At 32.0% G+C, this 27,865-nt stretch overlaps 1 protein-coding gene and 1 non-coding gene across 4 annotated transcripts in view; both read right to left on the bottom strand.

The window, feature by feature from the left end:
• LOC139091076 (neural-cadherin-like) overlaps nt 1-27,865 on the bottom strand; it is a 317,601-nt gene that overhangs the window by 150,782 nt on the left and 138,954 nt on the right. For 2 of the 3 annotated variants that reach the window (XM_070641013.1, XM_070641016.1), the window contains exon 1: nt 5,730-5,786. The exons of the other annotated variant lie outside the window; for it this stretch is intronic. In XM_070641013.1, coding sequence (XP_070497114.1) covers nt 5,730-5,778 — 49 coding nt within the window. In that variant the 5' untranslated portion in view covers nt 5,779-5,786. Of the gene's footprint in view, nt 1-5,729; nt 5,787-27,865 lie in introns of those variants that run through there. 3 annotated transcript variants of the gene reach the window in all.
• Nucleotides 26,146-26,227, bottom strand: TRNAS-GCU (transfer RNA serine (anticodon GCU)). Its single transcript has one exon. It is a non-coding gene; the product is annotated as a tRNA-Ser (tRNA).

Raw genomic sequence — 27,865 nt, 5'->3', positions numbered from 1 at the left:
CTATGCAGATACCATTACGCTGGACATTCAAGACTTCCTCGAAATGTTCCTTCCACCTAGCCGCTTGCTCATCAACGGTGACTAAGATTCTACCCTCTTTAGATTTGATTGGGACTTGCTTTCGGCCTGACCGGTCACTAAGCTCTTTGATTGTGTTATAGAGGTCCTTCATATTGCCACAGTCAGAAGCAGTTTGTGCTTTCTCTGCTAATCCATTAAGATGTCGTCTCCAATCATTCCTTACTTCCCTCTTGACTCTCTTATTCAGCAATGCATACTGCTTGCTTAGTTCCTCAGCTCTCGACTCGTTACAGTTCAAGAGTTTCACATTCACTTCTTTCCTTTGGTCAATAGCGTTCCAAGTACTCTCTCGGATATAGTCCTCACGTTTATCTTTCTTTATCCCTAGTTCAGTATTGCAGGTGTTCACAATACCTTCCTTAATCTGTCTCCACCTTTCATCAATAGAGATGTTGTTGCAATTCGAGGTACTTTCCTTAACTTTGGAGACAAACCTGGATCTGACTTCAGCAGACTTCAGTTTTGTGAGGCAAAACTTCCTTCTTGTATTAGCGCTCTTCTTTAATCGCTTGAAATAGAACCGAAGTTTTCCGATTATTAGATGGTGATCTGAACCTACATCGGCTCCACGTTTGTTGCGGACATCCATTAGTGCTTTGCTCCATTTACGACTGATGCATATGTGATCTATTTGATTTTGGTCTCTGCGATTCGGCGATTTCCAAGTGACTTTATGACATTCTTTATGGGGAAATAAGGTGCCTCCGATCATCAAATTATGACTACCGCACAGTTCCACGAGTAATTCACCGTTTTCATTTCTCACACCTAAGCCATGCTTGCCCATAACATGCTCCACATCATCATTCGAATCCCCAACTTTGGCATTGAAATCTCCCATTAGCACCACTATATCCTGTTTGGGAACCTTCGCCAGTGCCTGATCTAATTGGCTGTAAAAAGCTTCTTTGACCGTCAAGTCCTTGTCTTCAGTAGGGGCATAGCACTGAAGAATCGTCAGCTTCTTATACTTCGTTTGTATTCTGGCTCTAATTATCCTATGTGATATTGGCTCCCATTCCAGCAGTGAGTCTCGAATTGTCTTGCTTAGGAGAATGCCAACACCTCCGCTGTGTTCGGTTTCTTTACCAGAATACAGCAACAGGGTACCGCAGGGTGATGTTAATTGACCAGCACCAGTCCATCTCACTTCACTCAGTCCCAGCACACTAAGTCCATATCTGCTGAATTGTTTATTCACCTGTGCCAGCATGCCTTTTTGAAAGAGTGTCCTTATGTTCCATTGACCAATCATTGTCCGGGTTCGTTTGCATTGGGTTGTCATTGTTGATCCAGTCCTAATATCCTTTTGTAACTTTCTTTGTACAGGTTTGGTTCGGAGATAGCAAGTTGTAAGCCTGCTATCCCTAGCTTGTTTGTGGGGCTGCCACCCTACAAGCGAGGGTTTGAGTAGGATTTTAATCTACTCTTTAGAGTACATATCCCGGCACAGCTTCGGTCGCCAGCGGTGTGATTGGTGGTAACAGGGGATACCACGAGAAGGTACACACTTGACATTTGGTCAGCTTCGGAGTCAGACTTCGGCTTCCCCAATCCCCCTCATAACATCATTGGCTTTGCTATAAAAATTGGCTGCGATTGATATATCAACAACAATTTTCATTTTATGGAAATTTTGCTTCTTTATTTCTTTACTGCCTGCTTTTGTGTTGAATCTTCTTTTGTTTTAATATTATAGGAATTGCCATGGAAACAAAATCATCAATTTCTTGTGCCTATGGCTGTAAATAGAGTTGTGGACTTTTTTTTTGAAAAATTATTGAATGGATATTTTTTTATGGAGAGGGTCGTGAACTTTTATTTATTGTCAAATTGAATTAATTTTTTCAGAAAAGTAAGGTTCATAAAATTTGTGAATTTAAAAAGGGGAAATAAAAGTTGGAAAATCGCCAAAATTTGTTTGGAGCGTCAAAGCTCTTTTAATTTGATTAATTTTGATTTTTATTTGTTTTTATTATTTTAAATTTTTAAAGTTTGGATTTTCTTTGAAAATGTTAGAATTTATATTTTTAAATTTAAAAATTTAAATTTTTTAATTTTTTTAAATGTTAAAATTTAAATCTTAATTTCAAATTTTTTAATTTAGAAATTTAAATTTTTTAATTTTCTTTTTTAAAATGCTCCTAATTTTGAATTCTTCGTAATTTTAAGCAAAAGTTTATTTTGTACAATTTTAATCGAAATTTCGAATTTCTCAACAAATTTGAAAATTTTTATCAAATTTGAAGACTTTTGTCAAATTTAAAAACTTTTATGAAATTTAAAAAATTTTATTAAAATTTAAAATATTTATCAAAATTGAAAATATATAATTTGAACAAATTTGAAATTTTTCATCAAATTTGAAATTTTTTACCAAATTTTAAATTTTTTACCAAATTTGAATTTTTTTATCAAATTTGAAATTTTTCATGAAATTTGAAATTTTTTATCAAACTTTAAAATTTTTTCAAAATTGAAATTTTTTAACAAAATTTCGAATTTTTTTTTCAAATTTGAAAATTTTGAAAAATTAATTCTTCATTTTTAAAATTCTTTAAATTTGCGACCATTACTGATTTGAAGTTGAATTATTCGAACATTTTTGGCTTTATTGAAGAAATAAGAATCTTAATCCATATGACACAAATCTTAAATCCCAAAATTCCTCAAATTTACCGTAGCCAGAAAAAGGGACCACAGCCCCTTCTCTCGAATACACCCCAAATCACCTAATCCCCCAACAACCATCCATTATCCTCTGACATCCCACAAAAAAAAAAAACACTTAAAAATCTACTTGTAGATTCATCAAAATAACATAAAATAACCCAACAAGAGCTTCATTTGTCAATGTTAATATAAAAATAATAATGATTGACATAAAATGTAAAAAATTTAATTTTATCACAAAAAAAGGAGGAGGAAAATAAGAAAACAGCTTGAAGCCAACTTGAAGCTTTTCCTCAATCTCAAATTTCTGCTCATAAAAAATAATTCTTTTTTCCCTAAACGATTTGAATTAAAAAATTTTTTCATTCTCAATTTTTTTATTTTTCAGTCATGAAAAAAAAATAAATTTCCGTGTAAAAAATATTCAATTTATTTATTCAGTAGAAGTAGTAAGAAGAAGGTACAGGCAGTGATATATTCTAATAACGAGTATCGTAAAATTTTCTTCGTTTAAGGAAGTCGCAATTTTTATCATTTGAGCTCATTTTTTTTTTATTGTAGCAAAGTGTCGTAAATTTGTGCTTCTAACTTGAAGCTTTCACGTCTATTCGAACTTTACTTTTTTTTTATTTGATTGACGTTTATGTTGCTTATATGAACTATAACTAGAGTGATGTGACTTGAAGATGATGACGATGATTTGTGAAGTGTTGGAAGGAAAAAGTGTTTTTCGTGCGATTTTTAAGGTAAAAAATTGAAACGTTTATTGATTTTTTTGTCTGATATTGCTGCTTCGAATTTTGATAAGCTTGAAGGTGAAATATCAATTTTTTTATGTGGAATTTAAGACTTGTGGGAGGTAATGGAGAATTTATTTGAAGGTTAATTTTTATTTTTGTTGTGGGTAGAATTTATAATAGGGAACCCACCCATGGTACAAAGTGGAGCCTGAATATTTTGAATAAATTGAGACTAAATGACAAAACTAATATTTAGCGAAATTTCGAATTTAATGAATTTTTGAGACAGAAATCGAGACTAAGACCAAGAACAACACAAAGATCGAAATCAAGACCGAATTCCACACCAGAGCAGGGATTGAGACCGATACCGACTCCAGAGCCGGAATCGAGAGCGAGACCAAGACCAATACCGTTACCGTTCTCGAGACCTAATTTGACATCTTAATTGTAATCTAGACTGTTACCAAGACCGAGACTACAAGGGTTTCTTCGAAGTCTTGATCTCGATCTCGAGAATCATTAGAAAAAAGCTCATTAATTTAGAAAAGTATGACTTGGTTCTGTGAAAGTCATTAATAATTTTGGATTCAATAATAATATATATCCTTTATTTATTAAATGAGATAAGGAATGAGGAACAGAAATGAGATGTCTTAATGTTAACCTATTTGGTTTTAAATTAAATGCAAGTTTTGATTCAAGTAGAACAGTCTACGATTAGTTCGTATGTGTAACTAAAAACTTGACAATTTATGGCAAATTTCATTAATGTCAAGTTTGTAACTAGACATTCGGTCGACTCATATGGTTGTCTGTTTTACTCATATTAGTCATTTAATCTAACTTTTCTTAGGAACACAAGTTTATAACTAGACATATTGTCGAGAAATCTCAACTTGTTTCACTCAGACAGTGAATATTGGTCATCTAATTCAATTTTTCTTAGAATCCGAATTGCAAAGGTCGTTTAATCTGAACAAAATCCAACGCCAAGTTAACATAACTCTGACTTGATACCGGATTAGGTTTGAAATAGAATAAATTTGCTACTGATTGAAGGAACGCACCAGATCGCAGTCATAAAATTCTAATAATAACAACCATTCACAAAAAAGTACCATTCAAGTCTATTTTTGAGCATTTAAAAAAATATCCAAATATAAAACTGTTCAGAATAAATTTGACATTTCTTGCCATTCTCAGAAAATCGCTCGCATAATATTTGCTTAAAATTGCGTAAAAGTAGACAACTTTCTCTTATATTCAACATAAATAACTCATATATCATGTCTAACATTTCAATTAGTATTTTCCCAGAAGCTCATTTTTCGATTCACAAGAAATTTAATTTCAAAGAGTAAATAATTTATTTACAAATAAATAAATGCTCAGGTAGCGTCAATAATACATTTTCAAAGAACTTCAATAAATTTATAATGTGATATGTGGTTAAGAGGTGCTGGAAGCTAACGAAAAAATTAAATTTATTGCCTTTTTTTGACGTTGTTTTGTCGGTGGCTTTAGAAGCAATTATTTACTTTTTCATGCGTGCTACTGAGTCTTGACAAAACCTCAAAATGCTTCGATTTTTTTAATTTTTAGAATTTAATTATTTTGACTTTAATTCAATTTTAAATCGAATTTTAGATAAAATATCAACAAAACATGAATGTATGAGGCTAAATTTGCATTTTTCATTGATTAAACAGTCAAATATGCTTGCAAAATTCATTATTTTGCAAATAATTCAGTCTTTGTTCATTTTACTGACTAATCTAGTCGAATCTGCCACAAAATTAGAATTATGTCACCTTAGGTCAGATTCTTGAACGATTAATCGATTAGTGCTATTCATAATAAACCAAAGTTCCCAAAAAATAAGCATATTTGCCTTGACTATGAAGACGACATACTAAGAACTACTGAGAACTGTCAAACGACATCAATTTGGCGACCTTTGTGGATGTTTGTCATCTTGTCGGTAAAGAAACACCAAGAAAATTGGTTAATATTGAGTTAGTCATATAAAATTTGACTAGAATTTGGATAACTTCTTGGTACCAAAGTGGTATGTCGGTACCATGAAACCACGCTCCTTGTCTGTCATGGTAAATAATGTCACACCATGACTTCATAAAATAAGTAAGTAAGCATGGAGATATATTCAAGAAACATTAATTTACCCCAAAAACCCTCTGAAAACTTCAATATTAAATCTAAAATTCGACCTACCTAAATACGATGAATTTGTCAATACCCAAAAAATTGCAAGGGGATCCATGTCAATTCCTCGTTTTAAAATATATGCTTAATATCTAAATATTTTAATATGAATGACTACAACTCGGCTTCTCTTCTACTTCCGTTTCACTTTTTTTCATTTTCTTTCAATTTTTCTTTTAAATATTTCACTTAAAATATTAAAGTTCTTTCACAAAAATTGAGAACCTTAATAAATAAGAAATTGGGCAACTTTACACACAGTAAATTCCGGAAAAATTTCACTCATTTGCACATTTCCATCAGCAAATTACACATTATGTGCTTCTTTTTATTCTAATTTATTCACACAAAAAAAAACATATTTTTTTAATCAAACTTTTTTGCTTCCTTTTTTTGGACTAACTTTAATTTTTCTCCATCTTTTTTGACACCGAGAGATATGACAAGTTGCATTCTACGATGAGAATTCACAAATCAATTTTCATTTATATTTGCAAACACAGTGTTATTATCTCGTTTTTGCTATGGCTATGTTACTGGATCTTTCTTTATTATTATGGCATATATCTTGGATATAAATAGACTAGTATGTAACTGTGGGCAGTGAGTCGAATTTATGGTAAATTGTTTTGGGGTTTGATTAGGGTAAAAAATATAATTTCTTGCGCAAAATGCAGTTGAAATTTTTAAATGCTCATAACTTTTGAACGGAAGCATGGATTTTACCAAACAAGGTTTGGAGCCTGAAAAATACGAATACAGTGAATTTTCAGATTCCGCTGGAGAAAAATATTTTTAAGATGCTTGGCCATTGCTTCAAAAATCGATCATTGGCCTACCTGCTGGAGCCTATGGAGCCTCACTGAATTGGCCTACCTGCTAATTTCTTGCGCAAAAAATATAATTTCTTGCGCAAAAATATATAATTTCTTGCGCAATTTTGGACAAGTAGGCGATTGATTTTGACGACACAAAACTTCAATTTTCGGACGATTTACGCATCTTTCAGACGTTGTTTTGCTTCCAAATGGTTTGAAGATGCTTCTTGATTATTTTACTCCATCTTTTTTGACACCGAGAGATATTTACGATGAGAATTCACAAACAATTTTCATTTATATTTGCAAACACAGTTTTATTATCTCGTTTTTTGCTATGGCTATGTTACTGGATCTTTCTTTATTATTATGGCATATATCTTGGATATAAATAGACTAGTATGTAACTGTGGGCAGTGAGTCGAATTTATTGTTTTGGGGTTTGATTATATTTTTTTGGTATTTTTTGGAGTCTTTATTCTGAATTAAATCCAGAAAAATCTTTGAAATTTGTAAATTTTTTGATTTTTTTTTTTGATATTTTGTGTTTTTGAAAATTAAAATTTTGAATCGAAAATTGTTCAAATTTTTTAAAGATTTTAAGTGAAGTTTCCAATTATTTTGTCAATTTTGAAGAATTTTGTTAAAGTTTCAATCAAATTTGTTTTAATTTAGACGATTTTTAAACAATTTTAAATTTTTTATTTCTCAATTTTTAAATGTTTCCATTCATTTTTGCAGAATTTTTATTAAATTTTTGACAACTTTTTTATTCAATTTTCAATCCAAATTCCACTCTTTATTTCACACTCTAAATAAATCCGACAAAATCCTGTCCGAATATTTCAATTAATATACTTTTTTTCACATTCATTCGCAATTCAAAAATCTTATTTAATTTTCCATAAATTCCTTTACATATTTTTCAACTCACGATGGAATTTGTTTCATGTAAAAATTGTTTTTAATCTTCTTATACAATGTAACATGAAGATTATACACAAAAAAAAAGATTATAATTTTAATTCTTAATTTTTTTATGTGCTGTTGGATATTTTTGCTTTCATAACACTTGAATATTTATTTTTTAATCCAATTTGTTGGGAATTTTATTAGTTTTAATTCAATTTTTTTAAAATTTTTTGAATTTTTTATAAACTTTTTTTGACACTTTTTGGCAGTTACAATTTTTATAAAACTTTTTTATGATTTTTAAATTTAATTTTCAATTTTTTTGCAACATTTTTCCAACACTTTTAATTGTTTTTTTGATAATTTTAAAACTTTTAATTCACCCCAATTGAACATGATTGTGAATATGATTGTTTTATTAACAATTTCGAAACTTAAAGTTGTTTTTTTTGTCAATTTTTTAATATTTTAATTTGTAAATTTCACAGAAAAAAAGCATTTTTTAACATTTTCGTTGCAGAAGATTTTCAAAAATTTTCATTTAGTTTTCCATACAATTTGTGCAATATTTCGACACATTATTCAACAATTCAAGTTAATTTCAATTTCCTCTAAATTTCATCAACATTTTCTAAATTCTTCAACATCACAAATTCAATTTAAATCTCTTAAATATTCACGAAAGCTTTCAAATAATTACAAAAGCTTCATCATCTGTTCTGTCAACGTTCCAAATTTTATCTTATAATCTTCACAAATTCGTCAATCTCAATCCACACACAAAAAAATTCTTTTCGTTCCTATTCACTGAATTTCATCCATAGTCATCCAATCACCCTCCAAAAATATTCGTCTTTATTAAATTTTTCCATCAATTTTTCATTAAATTTTCCATCAAATTTCCTCGTCATTTTTTTTTCATCACCAAGTAAATCCATATCCGTAATTCAAAAAATTACTCCATAATCACACATCATCCCATGTCATTAAATATCCACATGAGCATCCATGAAGGAAATTTTAAAATAAAAAAATTGTCACTTTAAGCACAAAAAATCACAAATTCGCGCGACACGAGGAGTATTGGGAAAGATTGACTTTATGCATCGGGTAACGGTAATCAAATGAATATTTTTCCTCCCAAAAAACATACACACAGAGAAAAGAAGAGATCTTGTTCGGTAAGGTAATGGTTTTTGTTCGGTAAGAAGAGGAGCAAAATTTGTAGAGATTTTTTTTATGCTATCAGAAATGAGGGGAAGCTTGGGTGCCGAGATGTGAAGCTTCTTTTGAGCATGCGTACAAGAATTGAGAATCGGATGAAATTCTCTTTAGCACTGGATATTGTTTTTGAGAGTAAAATTGAGCTGTTCTCGTTGATATAATTTGGCGGGCTTCCCAAAGAAGAGTTTCAAGGATATATTTCGTTTATAATTTGCCTGAAAGATTTTTGGAAGATTCTGGATCTTTTAAAGAACAATATTTGTGTAATGTTTAGGCTTAATGATTGTTTTATATGGTTCGACTAAGAACCGCATAGGCCGAAACACTGACATTTCTTGTCTGAAGACTTTCAGTTTTAGACGATTTTAAATTACCAAAAATGACAAATTTACTGTTAAAATACTCAACTGACAAGGTGTCATATGTGCTATATTAAGTTTCTGATGGCCTCAGCCCAGCTAATTTAGCTTTCTAATTTTTTTGAGAAAAAAGCATTGTCTAAAATTAGAAAACATTTTTGAAGTTACTCAAATGACTTCTGAATGTTGTGTTGCATAATTAATATAGAATATAATTGTTATTATGCTGAAAATATCAATCCTTTATCAAAAATGAGCAATTGAGAGACAGATACCCAAATAAGTAAAGAGCATAGTTTTATTATACACAAATAACTCCAAGGTACCTAAAAGTGGTCTCTTTGCCGAATAGGGGGTATGGAAAAATATGTGTATAATGTCAAGGGCGGTCAAGGATCAGATTCTGTCGAAAAAATTGTTGTCGTTCAGATTCTTATGATTTTAAATTTGTATTTTGACTAGTCAATTTGACTATAGATAAAAATACATTTGCACAGTTAGTAAAGTAAGTAATCTCTCCATGCTTGCTAGCATTTTAAAGGCAAGAATTGTGAAGGCGCGCAAAAATAGCTTTTTAAAAAGAGACTCAATTTTTTCTCAAATTATAGTTTCAAAAGCTTTTATCCATTAATGAACAAATATGTGCTTATTTAGTTTCTATTTCTCTCCGAAAATTTCCTTCTCAATTTTTTCCAACGTTCTCTTTATTAAAAGATCTACCAAGTTCACTACAAAAAGCTTTAACTCCAATTTTCGAAAAATATTCATTTTCTCATCGTTTAACTTCAACCATGACTCTCATTTTCTGTCGTACACAGCAAAGTCTCTCATTTATATTTTTTTCCCACAAAAGCTCCATTAAGTGAACTCTCTCAAAAGTATAAAAATACAGAACAAAAACTCTCTCAAGCACAAAAGAAAAACACACAGAAAAAGTTTAAAATTTATGTCCTGCAATATCGAGTCGAATGTGGCAATAAAATTTTTTTCAAAAAACACATTCACATCACTTTGCGCTTCTTGCTGCTGTTTATGACATCTAAAAAGAAGTGAGACAAATTTCTTTCCCTTTTGTTATTGAATGGATATCAAAAGAAAGATATTTAATGTTTCAGAAGTGGAATGAAGCAGTAGTTGAGGCAAAAAAAGGAAGAAGAAAAGAGCACTTTTAGATTCAATTGTTAACACACAAGAAAAAGAGATGGAATAAAATGAAAGAAAATTGCTTCATGATATAGTGAATGCTATAATAGTCTACTCATTCCGTGATAGTCATCGCTTGTTGTCGTGGTATCTCGAGCATGAAAGGAATATTTACAAACTTTTCCCATTTATTTCGATTTCCATTCCATTTATTATGTGACAAGTTTTTAGCTTATTTCTTTTATACTTTTTTTTTCTGCCCTCCTTTTCGTGCTTCATTGTTCATCAATGACTGTTGTGTGTGGGTGTATGTGAGGGATTGATGTCGGTTAATGAGACGGATTAGCTTGAGATGAAAGTTTTTTCGAAATTTTAAAAGAATTAAAAAATTAATCACGGTTTTGGTTAGAGTATTGTAATGAGCTTTCGATCGGTTCATGGTTAATGGACATGACTTGATACCCTTTCTAGTCTCCATCTTGATTTTAGATCGTTAAACAAATAAAATAAATTAAGTTAAATCAGACAGAACATTTAATTTGATTTCGATGGTTCAATCCTGGTCTCTTTCGAAGTTATACTTAATTTTACAATTTCTGATTATTTCCACGTTCAACAAAGAATCTTGATATTCGTGATCTTGGTACTCCAATCCTGTCTTCAATTTGAGTCGACTTGTATTACAAATTTGTCATTTTTTTGATTACAGACCAAATGTTGGAAGGAACATATGGTAAAAATTCGGCACCAGGCGGGCGTCAGATCAGTATGAATCAGGATTAAGCATGAGAGTTGTTGATAGATAAAGAAATCCTTTTATTTAATAGAAAGTGACATAATGGCGGAACATAATGAAAAATTCTCGATGTTCACCTAACACATAAGCATGAAATAGGCGCAAGGCAGCTTGATGCTGTCCACATACTTGTGTGGACATCAAAGGCGAATTCAAGAGGGGCTTTGGGAGTAAAAGTTGGAAAAAATTCAATAATGCTAAGGTTTTTGGAGCAAACACCCTAAAACTTCCTAAATGTTTGCAATTCATACAAATTCAACCAGAGTTGCAAAACAGGTGCCTGTGACATGCGAAAACCGTACAAATTCTTGATAATTTGTATGATCTTGTAAGAAAAACAATATTAATTATCACGAATTTGCACGGTTTTTGCCTGTCACAGGCACCTGTTTTGCAACTCTGAATACAATCCCCCTACTTCAAAAATATCCTGCTTGTTCCCCTTTGCTAAATTGATTCCTTCAACTTTTGTTAAATATTTACAACAGGATTCTAAATTTTTCCAATCATTTAAATCCCTTTACACTTCCTTATTCCCGTAAAAAAATTCCTAGAACTATAAACCCTTCCTTAAATAATTCAAAAAGTCAAACCAACCTGCAATTTTCTTCCCTATTCATCCAATATCCAATGCATTATTTAATCTCATCAAAACGTGTTCGCATTGAAATTACTTAGAGCATTTTTTACATTTACACCATATTCAGCACGCGCCAAATAAATGAAGAAGAAAAGAACAAAAGTGAATTTGAATCCAAAAAAAAAAAAAAAAATTAAGCGGTAGGAAATGAATATTCTAGAATCAAATATTGATGATCGTAGCAAAAGTGAGAAGACAGACAGGCAAGCATTGATTAAGAAAGTAGCACAAAAAAAAGTTTTTTTTCATTCTTTTTTTTATTCCTATTCAATTTCGTGGGAGATAAAATATGCTGACTCAAATCAATTTCTAAAGCCTAACCTCAGCACTTGCAGTACCAGCAAGAAGCTTTATTTTTTCACATTGTTTTATTCGGTAGATATTTTTTTTTTTTTTGTTAGTTGATAGTATGTGGACTCTTTTTTGTTCGGGAAAAATGATGAGCTTTTTTAATGGAAGGACAGAAGAGTGGCTGGAGTGTTTAATATGATTTTTTTGAAATTAAGTTTTTTTGTGTAAGTATTTTCAGGACTTTTGGAGTACAACTGAAATTGAATCATACACAACACTTTTAGATACATCCAGGGAGATTGGCGAAGCAGAAATATGGCTTCGAAGCTGACTAAATGCCAAGTCCATATCAACTTGTGTTACAAGTCAAGTCCATACCCTGTTTCCACAATAATGACCACTATCATCCAAGCGTTTTGCCTGGATATATCCGTGAAAAGTTAGATTGAAAGTCTATTAAAACAACCCTTTCTAATGAGTGGCAGTCCCTAAATCAGGATAGGTATGGTAAGAATTACAACCTATTTTATCCAAACACTGCTGACATACTGGATGGAAAGTGATCTCGGGTAGATCAAAGAACTCATAGGACTACAGTGAGCAACGATGTAAAAGTTCTACCAATTAGAAACTGGCAGAAGTTGACTAAAGACAAATCCAGCTTTCGACAAACTCAAAATACGGCAATAGACCCTCGTGCCTCTTCACTCAATCTTTGCCGAGGAATTAAGCAAGTATCTCTAAACACAACATGCATAAAGAAAACAATAGAATAAATATAAGGATGGACATAGGAACACCTGAGATTTTGAAACGAATTTTGAAGGAATTTATGAGGAAAGTAGGTCGGAAATCATCGGTAACTCCACGACTATGACAGAATTTTGAAGATTTTATGCAGAACTTCGAAGGTTTCCCTGCAAGTAAGCCTGCAACACCTATCTAATGACTCCATTTGCATGACTCCCTTAATGACTCCATTCCCCTTTATAAACCAGTATCAAAAACGATATGGACATCAAACCCTCAAAATAATCCTCAGAATCTATGTATTAAAGAATTAAAAAATTCATTCCTTCCGTCACGAAGAAAAAGGAAGAACAACACAAAATGAGGGACTTAAATAAATAAATTTAATTTTTTTTACTATCTTAAAAATCACAAGGAACAACTTTATCTGTTTGTCTATATTCTATAAATGTGTATATTCATAGACATCCCCTGAATTGCATCATAAAAGCCTTTATAAGGATTGTACATAACTTGATATGAAGAGACATGTGGTTTTGCTGCTTCAACAACAACAAACTACAAAAAATCTCATCAAAATTTCATTATGAAAAATAATTTTAGTTCAACCTGTACTTTAATATTATGCATGTACATGGAACTTGAATGTTGTGTATGTGCGTTAGACTTTGTGAATATTTTTGTGAGATATAAATGAATTATAAAGAAATTAATTCGGAATTTATTTAGATACTTTGTCAAACTTTTATATTCAGCTATGAAAAACTTTGTCCTGATGATATTTTTCGGTAGGGACTTAAAATTGGATTTTAGTGAGCTTTATGAGATTTTAATTTGATTTTGTGTATTATTTGGGATTTTTTGTGTGTTTGAATTTTTTTTAGGTTAGATTGACTGAAAGTTTGCAGATTAGATAAAGTTTTAATGCTTCAAGTTGTTGCATCCCTAACAGATAATGAGGAGAGTTTGAAGAGCTTGCTGTACTGAAATAGAGTAGCTAAGCATGCTCCTGAGCGTGATCTCAGCTTACTTTTGATATCATGCTCTATGTCTGCTAGGCAGAGCACGAGGTCGATATAGTTGAAGTCGACTCGACTCGACTCAAATGTGCTGACTCAATTCAAATCTCTCTGGTCGAGTAGAGTCGAGTAGAGTCGAGTAGAGTCGAGTAGAGTCGAGTAGAGTCGACTCAAGTTGACTTCGAGCTTTGCTGCTAGGGAATCTACTATTCAGCAATTCTAGGTCACTTAAGGGCATTCCAATCCCAAAAAAGCATTCCCTTAAACAAATATCCATCATCAAAATTAGTATCATTCATAATAAATCCTTTTGTAAATCTTTTGATTCAATGCCAACCTCCCCATAACCTATTTATCCTCCTCCAAAAAACACAAACGCAATCATGCAATAATCCCTCATAAAATATTGTTCCTTTTTTTTTACTTCCATAAGAGACATTTATCCAGACATATTTGATGTTAAGTATAAAAAACTTTCGTCATTTCCAATAATCATAATGTCCTCATATAGAAATAAATGACTTTCCATTCATGACATGTTCAAGTCAATATGTATGTAGAACAGGATGAGGGAACAAAACACATCAAATAAAAAAAAAACTTTCATGAAGAATTGCTTCATTGCAGAAAATTCATTTTACTCATTTTCATTATTATTGAACTACTTACAAGAATGTAATGGTAACAGGAAAAATATGGAGAAGATGAAAATTGATGTAAAAAATGAGGTCATTTGATGGTTTGTGTGGGGGATGAGGCGCATTTGTTGTGTGTTATTTGGAGAATCAATTGATTTTTTATGGAAATAAATGAACGTGGTGCATAGAACCTTATTTATTTACTGTCATCATGCTGCTATGGGAAGTTGAGGGACCTAGAACTATTTTTTCTCGAAATCCCGGGCCGATATATTTTCGGGATCGGGATTGAAATTTTCGGGATCCCGGAATTTTCGGGATGTCCCGGGAAATCCCGATCTCGATAAGGAGAAAGCGTACCTAGAATCGAAAATGTGTAGTTGATTAATCAGTTATTGATCATTTTTGAACATTTATAAATCCTCGAAAGATACACGTCGTGAATAAGTCTGAAATAGTGTCCTTGGTCCTACTTGAGTCTTGATGGAGTTGGATTCGGATAAATTGGACCCCAAGAAATGCATTCGTGTTTGCCTATTCTTATTGTGACCTTGAACGCTGTCTAGGTTCCAAAGCAGAGCTTGTCTGCTCAAAATAGTCAATTTATGAATGTTAAAAGGATCAAATGAGACAGGAGAACCCTCCGGAGTGGAACAAAAGAGTTCATCGACCGAAAATCCGGTCCTAGGTCAGTTTGAGCATAGCGTGACAATGCCTTGTTGCTAAAGTCACGTCGGTTTTGTGTCGAATCTTCGAATCGAAAGGAAAAGAAATTGAAAAATTTTGACTAAAAATCAAAATTTCAATTCATCAATCAGAATATCCTCCAATCCACACACCAGACCATCCTCGAACACTCACAAAATTCCAAACATCTCAGAAAAAATTTGCATTGCCAATTCACCAACTACAGAATGCAACGTTCCATCAGACTGTGCACACACAATAGCCTTAGAATTGAACAAGCAAATACAAGTGATGAAAAGAAATCAACAATAATAAAGAAGAACTAAATTTTTCATCATCAGCATAAAGTACAAAAAAAGGAAAAGAGAAGAAGATTATTTGTTGTTATTGTATTTCTCAAATCATCTACAAGATGAAGTAGAAAGAAAAAAAGAAATAAAATGAAATCAATATTCAAGTGTCGATACTATTGATGGCATGGATCTATCAATAGAACGAGAAGAAGAAAAGAGGAGAAAATGAATGAGAGTAGCAAAAGCATCCATGAATTATTAAGGCACGTACAAATAAAAGGTAGAAATGAACTTATCGACAATTCACAAGTCGTATCAAGCAAACTTGAACAGTGAGTTTTTCCATGCAATTTTCCTTCTAGTTTTATTCATCAGTGATGATTGATTGTGTTTTTTTGGGAAATTGTAGAGAAGTTTGGGTGTTTTTTGATGTTTGGATGAATATTTAATTAAGGATTCTGTCATAGTTTTTGGAGTTTTGTTGAATATTCAATCAAATTCAGTTGATAGTTGGACAATTTTTGACAAATCCTTTCAGTTTATGGCAAATTTTTGAACAAATGTGAATGATTATGTCGAATTTGTCAAAAAACTGTAAAATTCTGCTTGAATTCGGTCAAATTCAATCATCTTCGTATTACAATTTCCTCCAAAATTCTATAAAATTTTAACTCTGCAAGAAATTTTAATTGACTCTGAATCTGCAAAATTTTCTCTAACAGGAAAAGAAACAGCATTTGGGTACCGAAGTGGCATTTCTGGATCATGAAAGCACGCTCTATTTGGAATTAAAATCATTAAAATTCTTCGATATTTAAATCAAATGCAACTAACCCGAATAGCACAAACGGTTAATCGATTTAATATCCCGGATCATACCGATGAGTCAGAGTCATGTCGTCTTATAGCCAGATTTGGTCTTTCCGGTTTGTGCAGTTCGGGTAAAATTCTGTGATAAATCGATCAAATGCTCCTTAAATCTTTGTAAAACTATGCCACGATTCGGTTAGATTCAGAATTTTGTGTCAATTTCTTTCATAAATCTATAAAATCTCTCGATTTTAATTCAAATTTCAACAAAAATTCTGCCAAAATGTAGCCCAAATTTTATCAGTTTTTGAAGTTATTAGTCAATTTCTACATAAAATCTATCAAATTTTCTCGGTTTTTAATCAAATTCTCCCAATTTTCAGTCAAATTCTACCAAAATCTAGTCAATAATTCGATCAAACTCTCCCAAATTCAATCATTGTCACCAAAACTTCTGTCAAAACTTGCAAAAATATCCAAGAAAAATTAAATTTTCTCTTTTTTAATCAACTCCCGTCAAATCAAAATTCGTCCCAAGGACTTCAAACTCATCACACATCTATCCCCACCGTACACCTACATAGTTGTACACTCAAACAGGAAGAATTCTATATTTTTTTTTATTGAACAAGCAGCAGCAGCAGCAACAAGAGCATGGATAGAGAAAAAAAAAATAAGAAATTGCAATTGCAATTTTCATTTCGAATGACATTATACATCAACCTCGATATTAAACTACTACAAAATGAATGATACAGTACAATGCGAGAAAGAAAAAAAAAATTTTTTCATTTCACAAAACTCAATGATATCGATTCGTGACTTCATCATGTTCCGATGCTTGTGGCTTGTTGTGTATTTGAGAAACTGTGATACAAAAAAATTTCTACTTTTTTTTCTAATTTAAGTGCAAATTTTTTCTGTATTTTCCAGTTTTTTTCTTCCCTACAATTTGCAATGAAATAAGTTTTTCATTTTTTTAATAATTTTGCAACGTGTTTTGTGCTTTTTTCCGAATCAAGGCGATTATTTATTCAATTTTTTGAGTTACTGTTATCGTACAGCGGAGGAAGAAAACTGTCATAACTTGTGAATTTGCCGGAAAAATTCATTGAGTTTGAAGTGGAATAAAAAAAAAAGTTGATGATTGAGAAAATATTGCTTGGAATGGCGCTTTCTGAAGTGAATGAGTTTATTAATGTTTGTGGTATTGGATGAGATAAGAAAATTTATGGAGTTTTTGATCAGTTGGATGAAGGAGAACAAATTTATACAATTGACTATAAGTCGAGATGATTAAATTCATTTAAGTTCCTTTTCTATGGACTGGATGATCAGGATATTCCTTTTGCTGGGTAAGTCTTGAAGCTTTATGAAGAATGCTTTAGTCAAACAAGATTAATTGTGGAATAAGAATACTTGGTATGGCGTTAAAAGGGATTTTATGGTTAGAACATTTTGATTAAAAAGGATAAGTGCCTTAATAGGTCACTTAGCAAGGTGCGAATCACTAAAGTTAGTATTAAATTTGAACTCTCTGGTTCGAACCCTACAATCCAGCTTTAATAATTTTTAGTTTAGATACTTTGGCTTCTGAAGTCTAATAAGTTCAATGACGATACCTAAGGGGCAACATAAGATGTTAGAACGGATGAGTGATGTATTTTAAAAATTGAATAGAAGCGAGAATTTTTGAGTCCTTACTTGACTCTTATTAAATATTTGATTATAAGTTAATCTACTTTTTACCCATTTAAAAAGGAAAGTCTATCAAATAATTGCCTTAGATATGATCTATTTAGGGTTTTCGTAAGCTGTATGAATGCGAATTATATGCCTCACCTTCTCGCAGTGAAGATTTGGTCAATCCAAACCACAAAGTTTGTCAGATTCAAACAAGGCTCTGGTTAATGCAGCGTTCGTTGGCCTAGCAAGATACCATCCTTAAATCAAACGCCAAGAGAGCTAACAAGAAAGCTGGACTAGAATTAACAACGATTTTGAGCCAACTTTAAGCTTCATCTGAGGGAAGCCATGGATTACAATGAAGTAAGGAAGTAAGTATTATACTCTATTTAGGGACGTATTCAGGTCAAACCCTTTACTTTTTTGACACTGTCTAACATTTGACACTAAACAAAAAGTTCCTAAGAACATAAATATGACAAATGTCAATTAAATCAGCCCACACAAGCTCTCAATTAATAAAATCAAATCTTATTCACATAAAAGGACATAAAATTCACAAAAAAAAACCTCTTCAAAAATTTCCAATTCTAATTTTGTTCATCCACGTTTTATTAAAATAATAACAATTCAGTCAATTCTACCATCAACAGCCATTCGACTTACTGTAATGAAAATTTAATTTGTTGAATTTATTTTCTCATTTTAATTACAAAGTGGCTTTTTATATTCACACCGTTTTCACGTGTGAATGTATTGAATTTGTTCAGATTGAAAAATCAGTTTTTTGGAGTTTTCAGCAAAACTAAGCACAATGGCAAGTTTTGTTCTATCGCAAAAAGTTTGTGCCTGGAATTCCTCACCATAACCAAAACACAGATTTGAAATTGGTTGAGGCGTTGCCGAGAAAATCAAAAAATTCGCTTTCTGTAAGCAAGCAAACAAGCAAACAAGCAAACAAGCAAACAAGCAAACAAGTTAATCAGCAAGAAATCTCAATAACGAGATATCGTAGAGACTTCTAGTTTTTTGCAATCGATCCGTGTTGCTCTATAGAAGAGCTGATTAGTTTTTGGGCATGCCAGGAGCAGCCGTTGCTTCTAAAAAAGCAAAAAACTTTCGTTTTCATACAAAATTTCAAAATCAATGTTTTCTTTGATTTTTGAAACATTGAACATTGTATGAAAATTGATTCTGGAAATATGTGCCAAGCAAAGCTTGGCCTACCCGCTGGAGCCTGATCCCTCAAACATTTGCCAAGCGAAGCTTGGCCTACCCGCTGGAGCCTGATCCCTCAAACATTTGCCAAGCAAAGCTTGGCCTACCCGCTGGAGCCTGATCCCTCAAACATTTGCCAAGCGAAGCTTGGCCTACCCGCTGGAGCCTGATCCCTCAAACATTTGCCAAGCAAAGCTTGGCCTACCCGCTGGAGCCTGATCCCTCAAACATTTACCAAGCGAAGCTTGGCCTACCCGCTGGAGCTTGATCGCTCAAACATTTGCCAAGCGAAGCTTGGCCTACCTGCTGGAGCCTGATCCCTCAAACATTTGCCAAGCGAAGCTTGGCCTACCCGCTGGAGCCTGATCCCTCAAACATTTGCCAAGCGAAGCTTGGCCTACCCGCTGGAGCCTGATCCCTCAAACATTTGCCAAGCGAAGCTTGGCCTACCCGCTGGAGCCTGATCCCTCAAACATTTGCCAAGCGAAGCTTGGCCTACCCGCTGGAGCCTGATCCCTCAAACGATTGCCAAGCGAAGCTTGGCCTACCCGGTGGAGCTTGATCGCTCAAACATTTGCCAAGCGAAGCTTGGCCTACTCGCGAGACTTTTTATGGGACGGTGTGAATATATCCGCATTGGGTTTCTACCCGATACACTAGTTATTTTTTGCTTTTACCATAATTAAGATGAAGTATAAATAAGGCGGATAGCAAAAAAAAAAAAAAAAATTAAAGATGAGATGAGGAAGTGAAGAAATTAAAAATGGCAATGTAAATAGGAAAGGTCAGAAAGTAAAGAAAAAAAAGGTTCGAAATGTTTATTGAAAATAATGCAGGTCACTTTTATTTTAACTTCTTTTTATTTGTGGGTTTATGTTGATTTTGATGAGATTTTTTTTTGGAATTTAGATAGCTTTAAGGAGACTTTTTGTGGATTTAATTGATGGATTTGTTGCAATTTCAACTTCAAATGTCTGCAAAAGCTTCATTATACATGAGCTGACTAGGAAGATACTCTTTGAGCAACACTTGCCTCAAATTTTCTAACAATTGACATAAATTGAGCAAAATTTTACCCGAAGTGGGGAAAACTAAACAATAATTGAGCAATACTTGAATTAAACTGAGCAACACTTGATACAATCTGAGCAACACTTGAAAGAAACTGAGCAACACTTGAAAGAAATTGAGCAACACTTGAAAGAAACTGAGCAACACTTGATACAAACTGAGCAACACTTGAAAGAAATTGAGCAATATTTGAAAGAAACTGAGCAACACTTGAAAGAAATTGAGCAACACTTGAAAGAAACTGAGCAACACTTGATACAAACTGAGCAACACTTGAAAGAAACTGAGCAACACTTGAAAGAAATTGAGCAACACTTGAAAGAAACTGAGCAAGACTTGATACAAACTGAGCAAGACTTGATTTTAATCAGTTTTAAAACTGAAATTGAATTGCAATGCACACTCACGAAAATGAAAATGCTTTCATATATTGAATTAGTGTGATTTCCGTTTGAGATGGGCTGGAGATGCATACAGGCACCCACAAGATGTTCCAGTTCATAGAGTGACATAACTTCTAAACAAAGAGGAGTTAAGACATGGTTGATATAGCGATAGATAGGTATTAGATAGGGCCACGTTTCATCCAAAGACATTAAGGTAAGAAAGTCCTTCACTTATCGGACTTTGTGGATGGTAAGATATATCTTGGAAGACCAAAGAATTCCTAGATTGAATTTGTAGAAAAGGACGTTACTGTCCTTAACATTCAGAACTGCCAGAAATTCTCGAAGGATAGAATTGGCTTTGCATGTTCTCTATGAGCGGCAATGGGCCCAAACGTGCACCGCAGCCAAGGAAAGAATTTTTGGATTGGATGTTACGCTATAGTTCTTAACATTCCGAACTGGCAGAAGCTTTTGATAGGATAGAATGAGTTTTAGACGTTCTCTGAGAGCAGCAATTGATCCAAGTGAGTATCAGCCAAGGAAGTAACTAAAAATTCTCATTTAAGCGTGTTTGTTCACTGTCTGTTAAGGATAAATCCAAAAACCCTGACAATTCCTTAATAAAATCACAAAAAACAGCTTCATCTCCCATAAAACTCATCGTCATTAAAACAATTTAACTTTTATTGCATACATCCACACATCGCCCTTTAATATCCACATTCACAAGGAGGTCAATCGAATGTTTATCGATGAATTTAAGAAGAACTCCCCTCATCTTGTGGATATAAAGAATCTGGAGTGAGGAAATGAGCATCGAAATAATTTTGTTGAAGAGGTCGAAAGGTTGTGCCGAGTGAATGATGAAATGGAGAGTAATGATGATGATGCAAGCTCATTAATAATGAAAAAACCTTCATGTCCTTCTTAAAAACAGCACAAGGAATGAAGGATGGCAATCATCGGAAGGAGCTGCTCGGAAGTACTTCTTAAAATGAAGATGAATTTTTTATAAATTTTTTTTGTTTTATTGTTTCCTGGAAAGAGAAGTGAAAATGCCGGCGGAATTTGAAACAATTGTGGATGAACATGCTGAATTCCTTGTTATTTTTATATGCTGTGTTGTTGCTAATTTATTTATTGTATAAATGATTTGTGTGAGATTTATGAGGAATGAAAAGGCATTCCAGGAAGGCAGAAACAGCTGAAAATCCGATTCCAGGTAAGCATAGCTCTAGTACGAGACCAAATTCGATGGAACTCCTGTCAGGCTGGTCTAGAGCTTAGATTCTTCCAAATAAATAGTCATTATGCCTTCATTTTTAATGAGGATTTCAAGTAGAAGATTCAGAGCTGCTTAACAGATCCAGGAACTCGAAATCCTGTTATGATGAGTTTTAGACGATTAAGGATTCTTGGAAATATTTGAGACCTTATTTTGATGCTAAAATAATTGGCTAGCAAATTGAGCGTGGGATATTGGAGCTTATATCTCAAAAATCCTAATCATCAACTCATTATGTGCATGGAAAACATCTTAAGCCGGTTCAATGTTTCGAGAACTTCTGACAATTTTGGATATAAATGATTCTAGTGCTATTTTCAACACATTTATTCCAAGAATAATTAATTTATATTAAGCTTTGAAAATTATTATTTTACATACTTTTTTCTGCAAATTTTCTAATTTACATCATTTCCACAAACTTTTTAACATTTTGTTTAGAAATAACAACGTAATAGAAATACAATCATTGTAGGTAGACTTCAAATTTTAAAACATCATAAATGTCAAATTCAATGACGTAAAACATTGTACTTAAGAGACATGAGGCAATATTACTAGGAAATAATGAATTTTTTATGGATGCAATTTGCAGGAAAAATGGAACAAACTTGTAGGTTTTATAAATAAAATTGAATTTTTGAAATAAAAGTGAAAATTGTTGAAACAAAAATGTGTCGATTGTCAATAAATTTTGAATAAAATTGATGATTTTAATGAAAACTGATAATTGTTGATATGTAGGTTGGAATTGAAGCCTTATGATGCTAAAAATAAATTAATTTTACTAGTATTTTTATTTTAGTAACCGTTGTGTTTATTACATAACGTAAAATATAAATTATTTGATCATTGTAGCCTGGAGCGTAGACAGAAATATTTGAGGGGGAAGTTGTGAAATTTTTAGGTATAGAACACAAAAATTTTGGGGATTTTTGTCTCAAAAAACCCTGTCAAATTGAAGATTTTGTTGAAAAATTGTATGATCTTGACCCTCAACCTTATTTCCAACCCTTTTTTCTTGGATTTGCCCCTGATTTTACCCTTTTCTCACAACGCGAATCAGATTGAGAAGTACAATTGCGTAAATATGGCTGGATAGGCAACACACTTCGAAAACGGAATAGTGTTGTAACTGAGGGGAAAGAAACAAGCTTGTTCCACAAGGAAAAAGACGTCCAGGAGCTCCAAGAGTAACATGGCGTAGGACGGTAATGAAGGATGCCATTTAGATGGCAAAACTGAGGATTTGTACAAGCTTTGTAATTCAGCCAGCAACAAAGTCAGGTGGAAAGCATTTAGTAGCAATCTAGGCTCCAAGTCGGTAAGTAAGTTAATAAGGGGCTTGAATGGTTACACAACCGAGACACATTCTTCCTATTAAATTCGTTAAGTTTCATGGAATCTACGACTCAGAAATCTACTCTTTTACAACAATAGCAAACCTTCAGAACACAATAATTGTGAGAGATTTTCTTAAAATTCTGATAAGAATTGCTAATAATAATAACAAAGTTACAACTTCCAACAACCCGTAATTAACAAAAGATAATATAATTTCAATAATTATGTTATCGTAAGTTTATTTTAATTAGTTGTTCACGAGTTTCCAATTAACTTTCGATTAATTCATAAATTCAATATTTCTTCTCATTTATTATTCAATTTTTTACAAAGTCTATAAAAATAATTCAATCAATTTCATATTTTGGGTTTCCATGGAAGCTATTATCAAGCTATTACTTCTCAAATAGAACGAATTGGTTAAAAGGTCCGAAGTTTAGTACAAGGACGTCGTGACTAGGTTCAAATTTGTTACTAATCTAGCTTAAAGTTTAAATTAAATAATCCAAAAAAGCTTTCCAAAAAATGACATAAATTTAAATGCGCTCAACCATTTCAATAAATCAAGAGTTTCACCATCAAAACTGCACAAAAAGAAACCCTTTCAACATACAAATTACACAAAAAAAAGAGAGAGTACCAACATGTCCCATAAAATCGTCAAACAGCCACCTAAGCAAATACGAGATGGATATAAAAAAAAGAATTCGATTTTCATTACTCTGCCCTTTGATGACATTCATTTTTCAACTGACACAGAAAATTCACATCTTTTTGTGTACGGCTGTGTGTGTCATGCATGAGAAAAAAAAGTTGCAATCAAATGAAATATGTCCACATGTGTGACTGCCGAAATGTCTCTTATTTTTTTATATTTACACACATTTTTTTACTCTCAATTTTTATTTTGTCGAGTAGCAATTGATGATGATGATGATGAGGATGATGTTGGATATGTTACATATACTTTTTTTTTTGTTGCTGTACATTTTTGTAATTTATCACATATGTAGACGCAAATTTACACATTTTTTTTGTTGCGATACTGATGCTTCACTTTGAAATGTTGTGCAAAAAAAGGTAAAAATTTGATCAAAATTGGAATGTTGAATGAATAATTGAAAAGTAAGTGATGAGGTAGAGGAGAATGGAAATGAATATTGGAATTCATTTGTTGAGGTATATACAGAATATATACAGTAGCGTCCAAAAAGACAGAACCACCTATGAAAATATTAGTATTTTGGCTATAAAATCGTTAAAACTCAACCAATTTTGATGATTCTTTCGGTTTCTGAATCATAATTAAATATGTGATCAAATAATATAGAGCTTTTTGTATGGAAAAACTTAATTATAGTACAATAATTTTTTGAATGATTTTCAAGTGGGTCAAAAAGATAGAACCACTTTTGTCTTAAATAAATTACATTATTTTAGGACTTCACTCAATATAAATTACAATTGTTATGTATTAACAACATGTTTATTGTTGTATATAAACATTGAAATTTATGCCACAGTATGTTTATGCAATGTTTTCAGCATAAAAACATTCCATGCTTTTTTTTCAATGTTTTACTCGATTTTCTTGGAAGTCTTTAATTTAAAAATTAAAGTTTATCCATAAATTGATAGCACTTTTAAAGACCTTTCGATTGATGTACAAAACATTATCACAACATAAAGCATTAAAAAGATATCAATGAAAATCTTTACAAAAATCCAATATGGCGGCTCCATATAAATGAAATTTTGTAAAATTCTTTAAAAATAGTAGTAAGTTTTACAGTTTTTGGACATCATTTTGTCAATTAGATACTATTCTTTTATTTTATGCTCAGTTTTGTGAGCCTTGATCCATTTTTCAAGAGTAAATTTATGGTTTAATATTGACATTGCATAGAAACTGTTTCATACAAAAACTCGATCTCAAATTTTTTGGTGAAGAACCACATTGAACTCCAAAGTTTGATTAAAACAGCTTACAGTAGGTATTATTCATCCAATAAAATGATTTCTAATGTATAAAACTTGATATTTGCCAAAAAATTTGAGATCGAGTTTTTGTATGAAACAGTTTCTATGCAATGTCAATATTAAACCATAAATTTACTCTTGAAAAATGGATCAAGGCTCACAAAACTGAGCATAAAATAAAAGAATAGTATCTAATTGACAAAATGATGTCCAAAAACTGTAAAACTTACTACTATTTTTAAAGAATTTTACAAAATTTCATTTATATGGAGCCGCCATATTGGATTTTTGTAAAGATTTTCATTGATATCTTTTTAATGCTTTATGTTGTGATAATGTTTTGTACATCAATCGAAAGGTCTTTAAAAGTGCTATCAATTTATGGATAAACTTTAATATATAAATTAAAGACTTCCGAGAAAATCGAGTAAAACATTGAAAAAAAGCATGGAATGTTTTTATGCTGAAAACATTGCATAAACATACTTTAGCATAACTTTTAATGTTTATATACAACAATAAACATGTCGTTTATACATAACAATTGTAATTTATCTTGAGTTAAGTCCTAAAATAATGTAATTTATTTAAGACTAAAGTGGTTCTATCTTTTTGACCCACTTGAAAATCATTCAAAAAATTATTGTACTATAATTAAGTTTTTCCATACAAAAAGCTCTATATTATTTGATCACATATTTAATTATGATTCAGAAACCGAAAGAATCATCAAAATTGGTTGAGTTTTAACGATTTTATAGTCAAAATACTAATATTTTCATAGGTGGTTCTATCTTTTTGGACGCTACTGTACTTGCAGTTTTGGGAATTTTGTCTGGGAATCTAGGAATATTTATGAAAATACTGAAGATTCTGAGGTTAAGTTAGCTAGAAAGCACATTGTTCTAGATTTTACAAAATCCTAGACCCCCCATCCCACCTATTGAAGTAACTGATCCTATTGAAGCAACTGACCGATTCCAATGACTCTACTTTAACATTTCTCACTCAAATTCCCTCAAAAAACATTAAATTTCCAAAAAAAATTACAAAAAACTTCTTCAAAAAAGATCGATGAGGATGAGATTCGAACTCACGCGGGCAGAGCCCATTGGATTAGCAGTCCAACCTATTAACCACTCTAGCACCTCACCATCACAAGTTAATATCGTTTCGACAAATTTATCTACTTAAACTCGTGTTTTAATTTTAAAAGTATTAAATTAATATAAATGAGTTGAAATTAAATATTTACTGATCATTAACAGACAAATAGTTAAGTTCCATCGGTACATCTGTTTTAGGCATATTAAAACAACAATTCTCAATGACTATATTCAAAATTGCCCACATTTCCTTTTGTATAGCTTTATATTTTTGAAAGAACTAAATGCTGTCTAGCACCAAAAAATAATAAATTCTTTGACACAACTACGTACCAACATTTTTATGTCATATCATGTGTACCAAAAAAAAATGTTTCAGCATCAAAAGTCACAAAAGCCACCTAATTAAGCGGTTTTTTTTGTGCCTAATTTTAAAAAAATATGCAAATATTCAAAATCCCTTTTTATGTTCACATACACAGCATATGTCATGTTTACAATTTTTTTTTGTGGTCCTTATATCTATGTAAAAAAATCAGTTCTTTTTGTGTACCACCAGCTCAATTACAAAAAACGAGCTTCCAAATATTCAAATTTAGTTTTGTTTGCTGTTTTTTGTAAATAAGCTACATGAAAGACTGGTCCGAGATACAGAAAAAAAGGAGATATTTAATGTCTCACATCTCATTTCATTTATTTGTTTTAAAAAAAAATCTTTTTTTTTTATCTTTCTCGTATTTGGTTTTGGAATGAAAAGTTAAGAACAGTTTAACATTCTTTTAAAGGGATTTGTTTCCAAAATGATGGAGTAATTTTCATTTTTTGGATGTCCTCATCTTAATTTTGTCAAGGTTTTTATATGTAATTTAATTTGTGAAGGACATGGGGATGTTATGTTTGGATTTTATTGCATGTGATAGTGGGTGTGGTGCTTAATAGGATTATAAATAAGGAAAATTCATGATAATGATCGAGAATTGGTTAGATTAGAGATAAAGCAGCTCATTTATTGAATATTGAGGTTATTTATTGATATTTCAATCTAAAAAGAGATTTTGGATGACCTATATAGGAAGATTGTAGGAGGTTGTGGCCCAATAACCCTACCACAAGCTACTCAATGAGGAAAACCGCATTTTTCGCCTTAAATATTGGTCAAAATTAGTTGTACTTAGCAATTTAGATAGAAATTTTGGTTTGACACCCATACACCCCCACCCTACACCCCCTGGTTATCATAGTATTGTCAAAACAACGATTCTTCCTGATAAAAAAATTATATAGCCTTACCCTAGCTAACACGTTGCATTGAAATGGTCCAAACCATTTATTAATGCTAAATATGCCTGTCTTGTCTAGGGCGGCCATCTGCTGTATTTTCCATACAAATTTTGGAATTTTTGACAAATTTTGAACATTTCCGTTTTGAAGGTTCCAGGTTCAAACAAAGGATTCAATATTTTTTTCTGAATTTCAATTATGTTCTGCACTTTTTAGCAAGTATTTAACCTAGTTTAGTTCTTTTTCTAGTGCCAAATTTTGCAAAAATTCTCTGGCCTTCCTAGACTTGTCCAGTTTAACGTTAAATACGTCTTTATATCAATTAAATCTGCTGTGCTGGATATTTTTCCACATGAACATTCCTAGTGTGTGCTCTATAAATTGAAAATCTGACTGCATTTTCAT

The sequence above is a fragment of the Chironomus tepperi genome, unplaced genomic scaffold (genome assembly GCF_022539635.2).
Source record: "Chironomus tepperi strain 1889 unplaced genomic scaffold, CSIRO-AGI_Ctep_v1 contig_223, whole genome shotgun sequence".
Classification (NCBI taxonomy): Eukaryota; Metazoa; Arthropoda; class Insecta; order Diptera; family Chironomidae; genus Chironomus; species Chironomus tepperi.
This window is presented reverse-complemented; position numbering and strand designations above follow the sequence as displayed.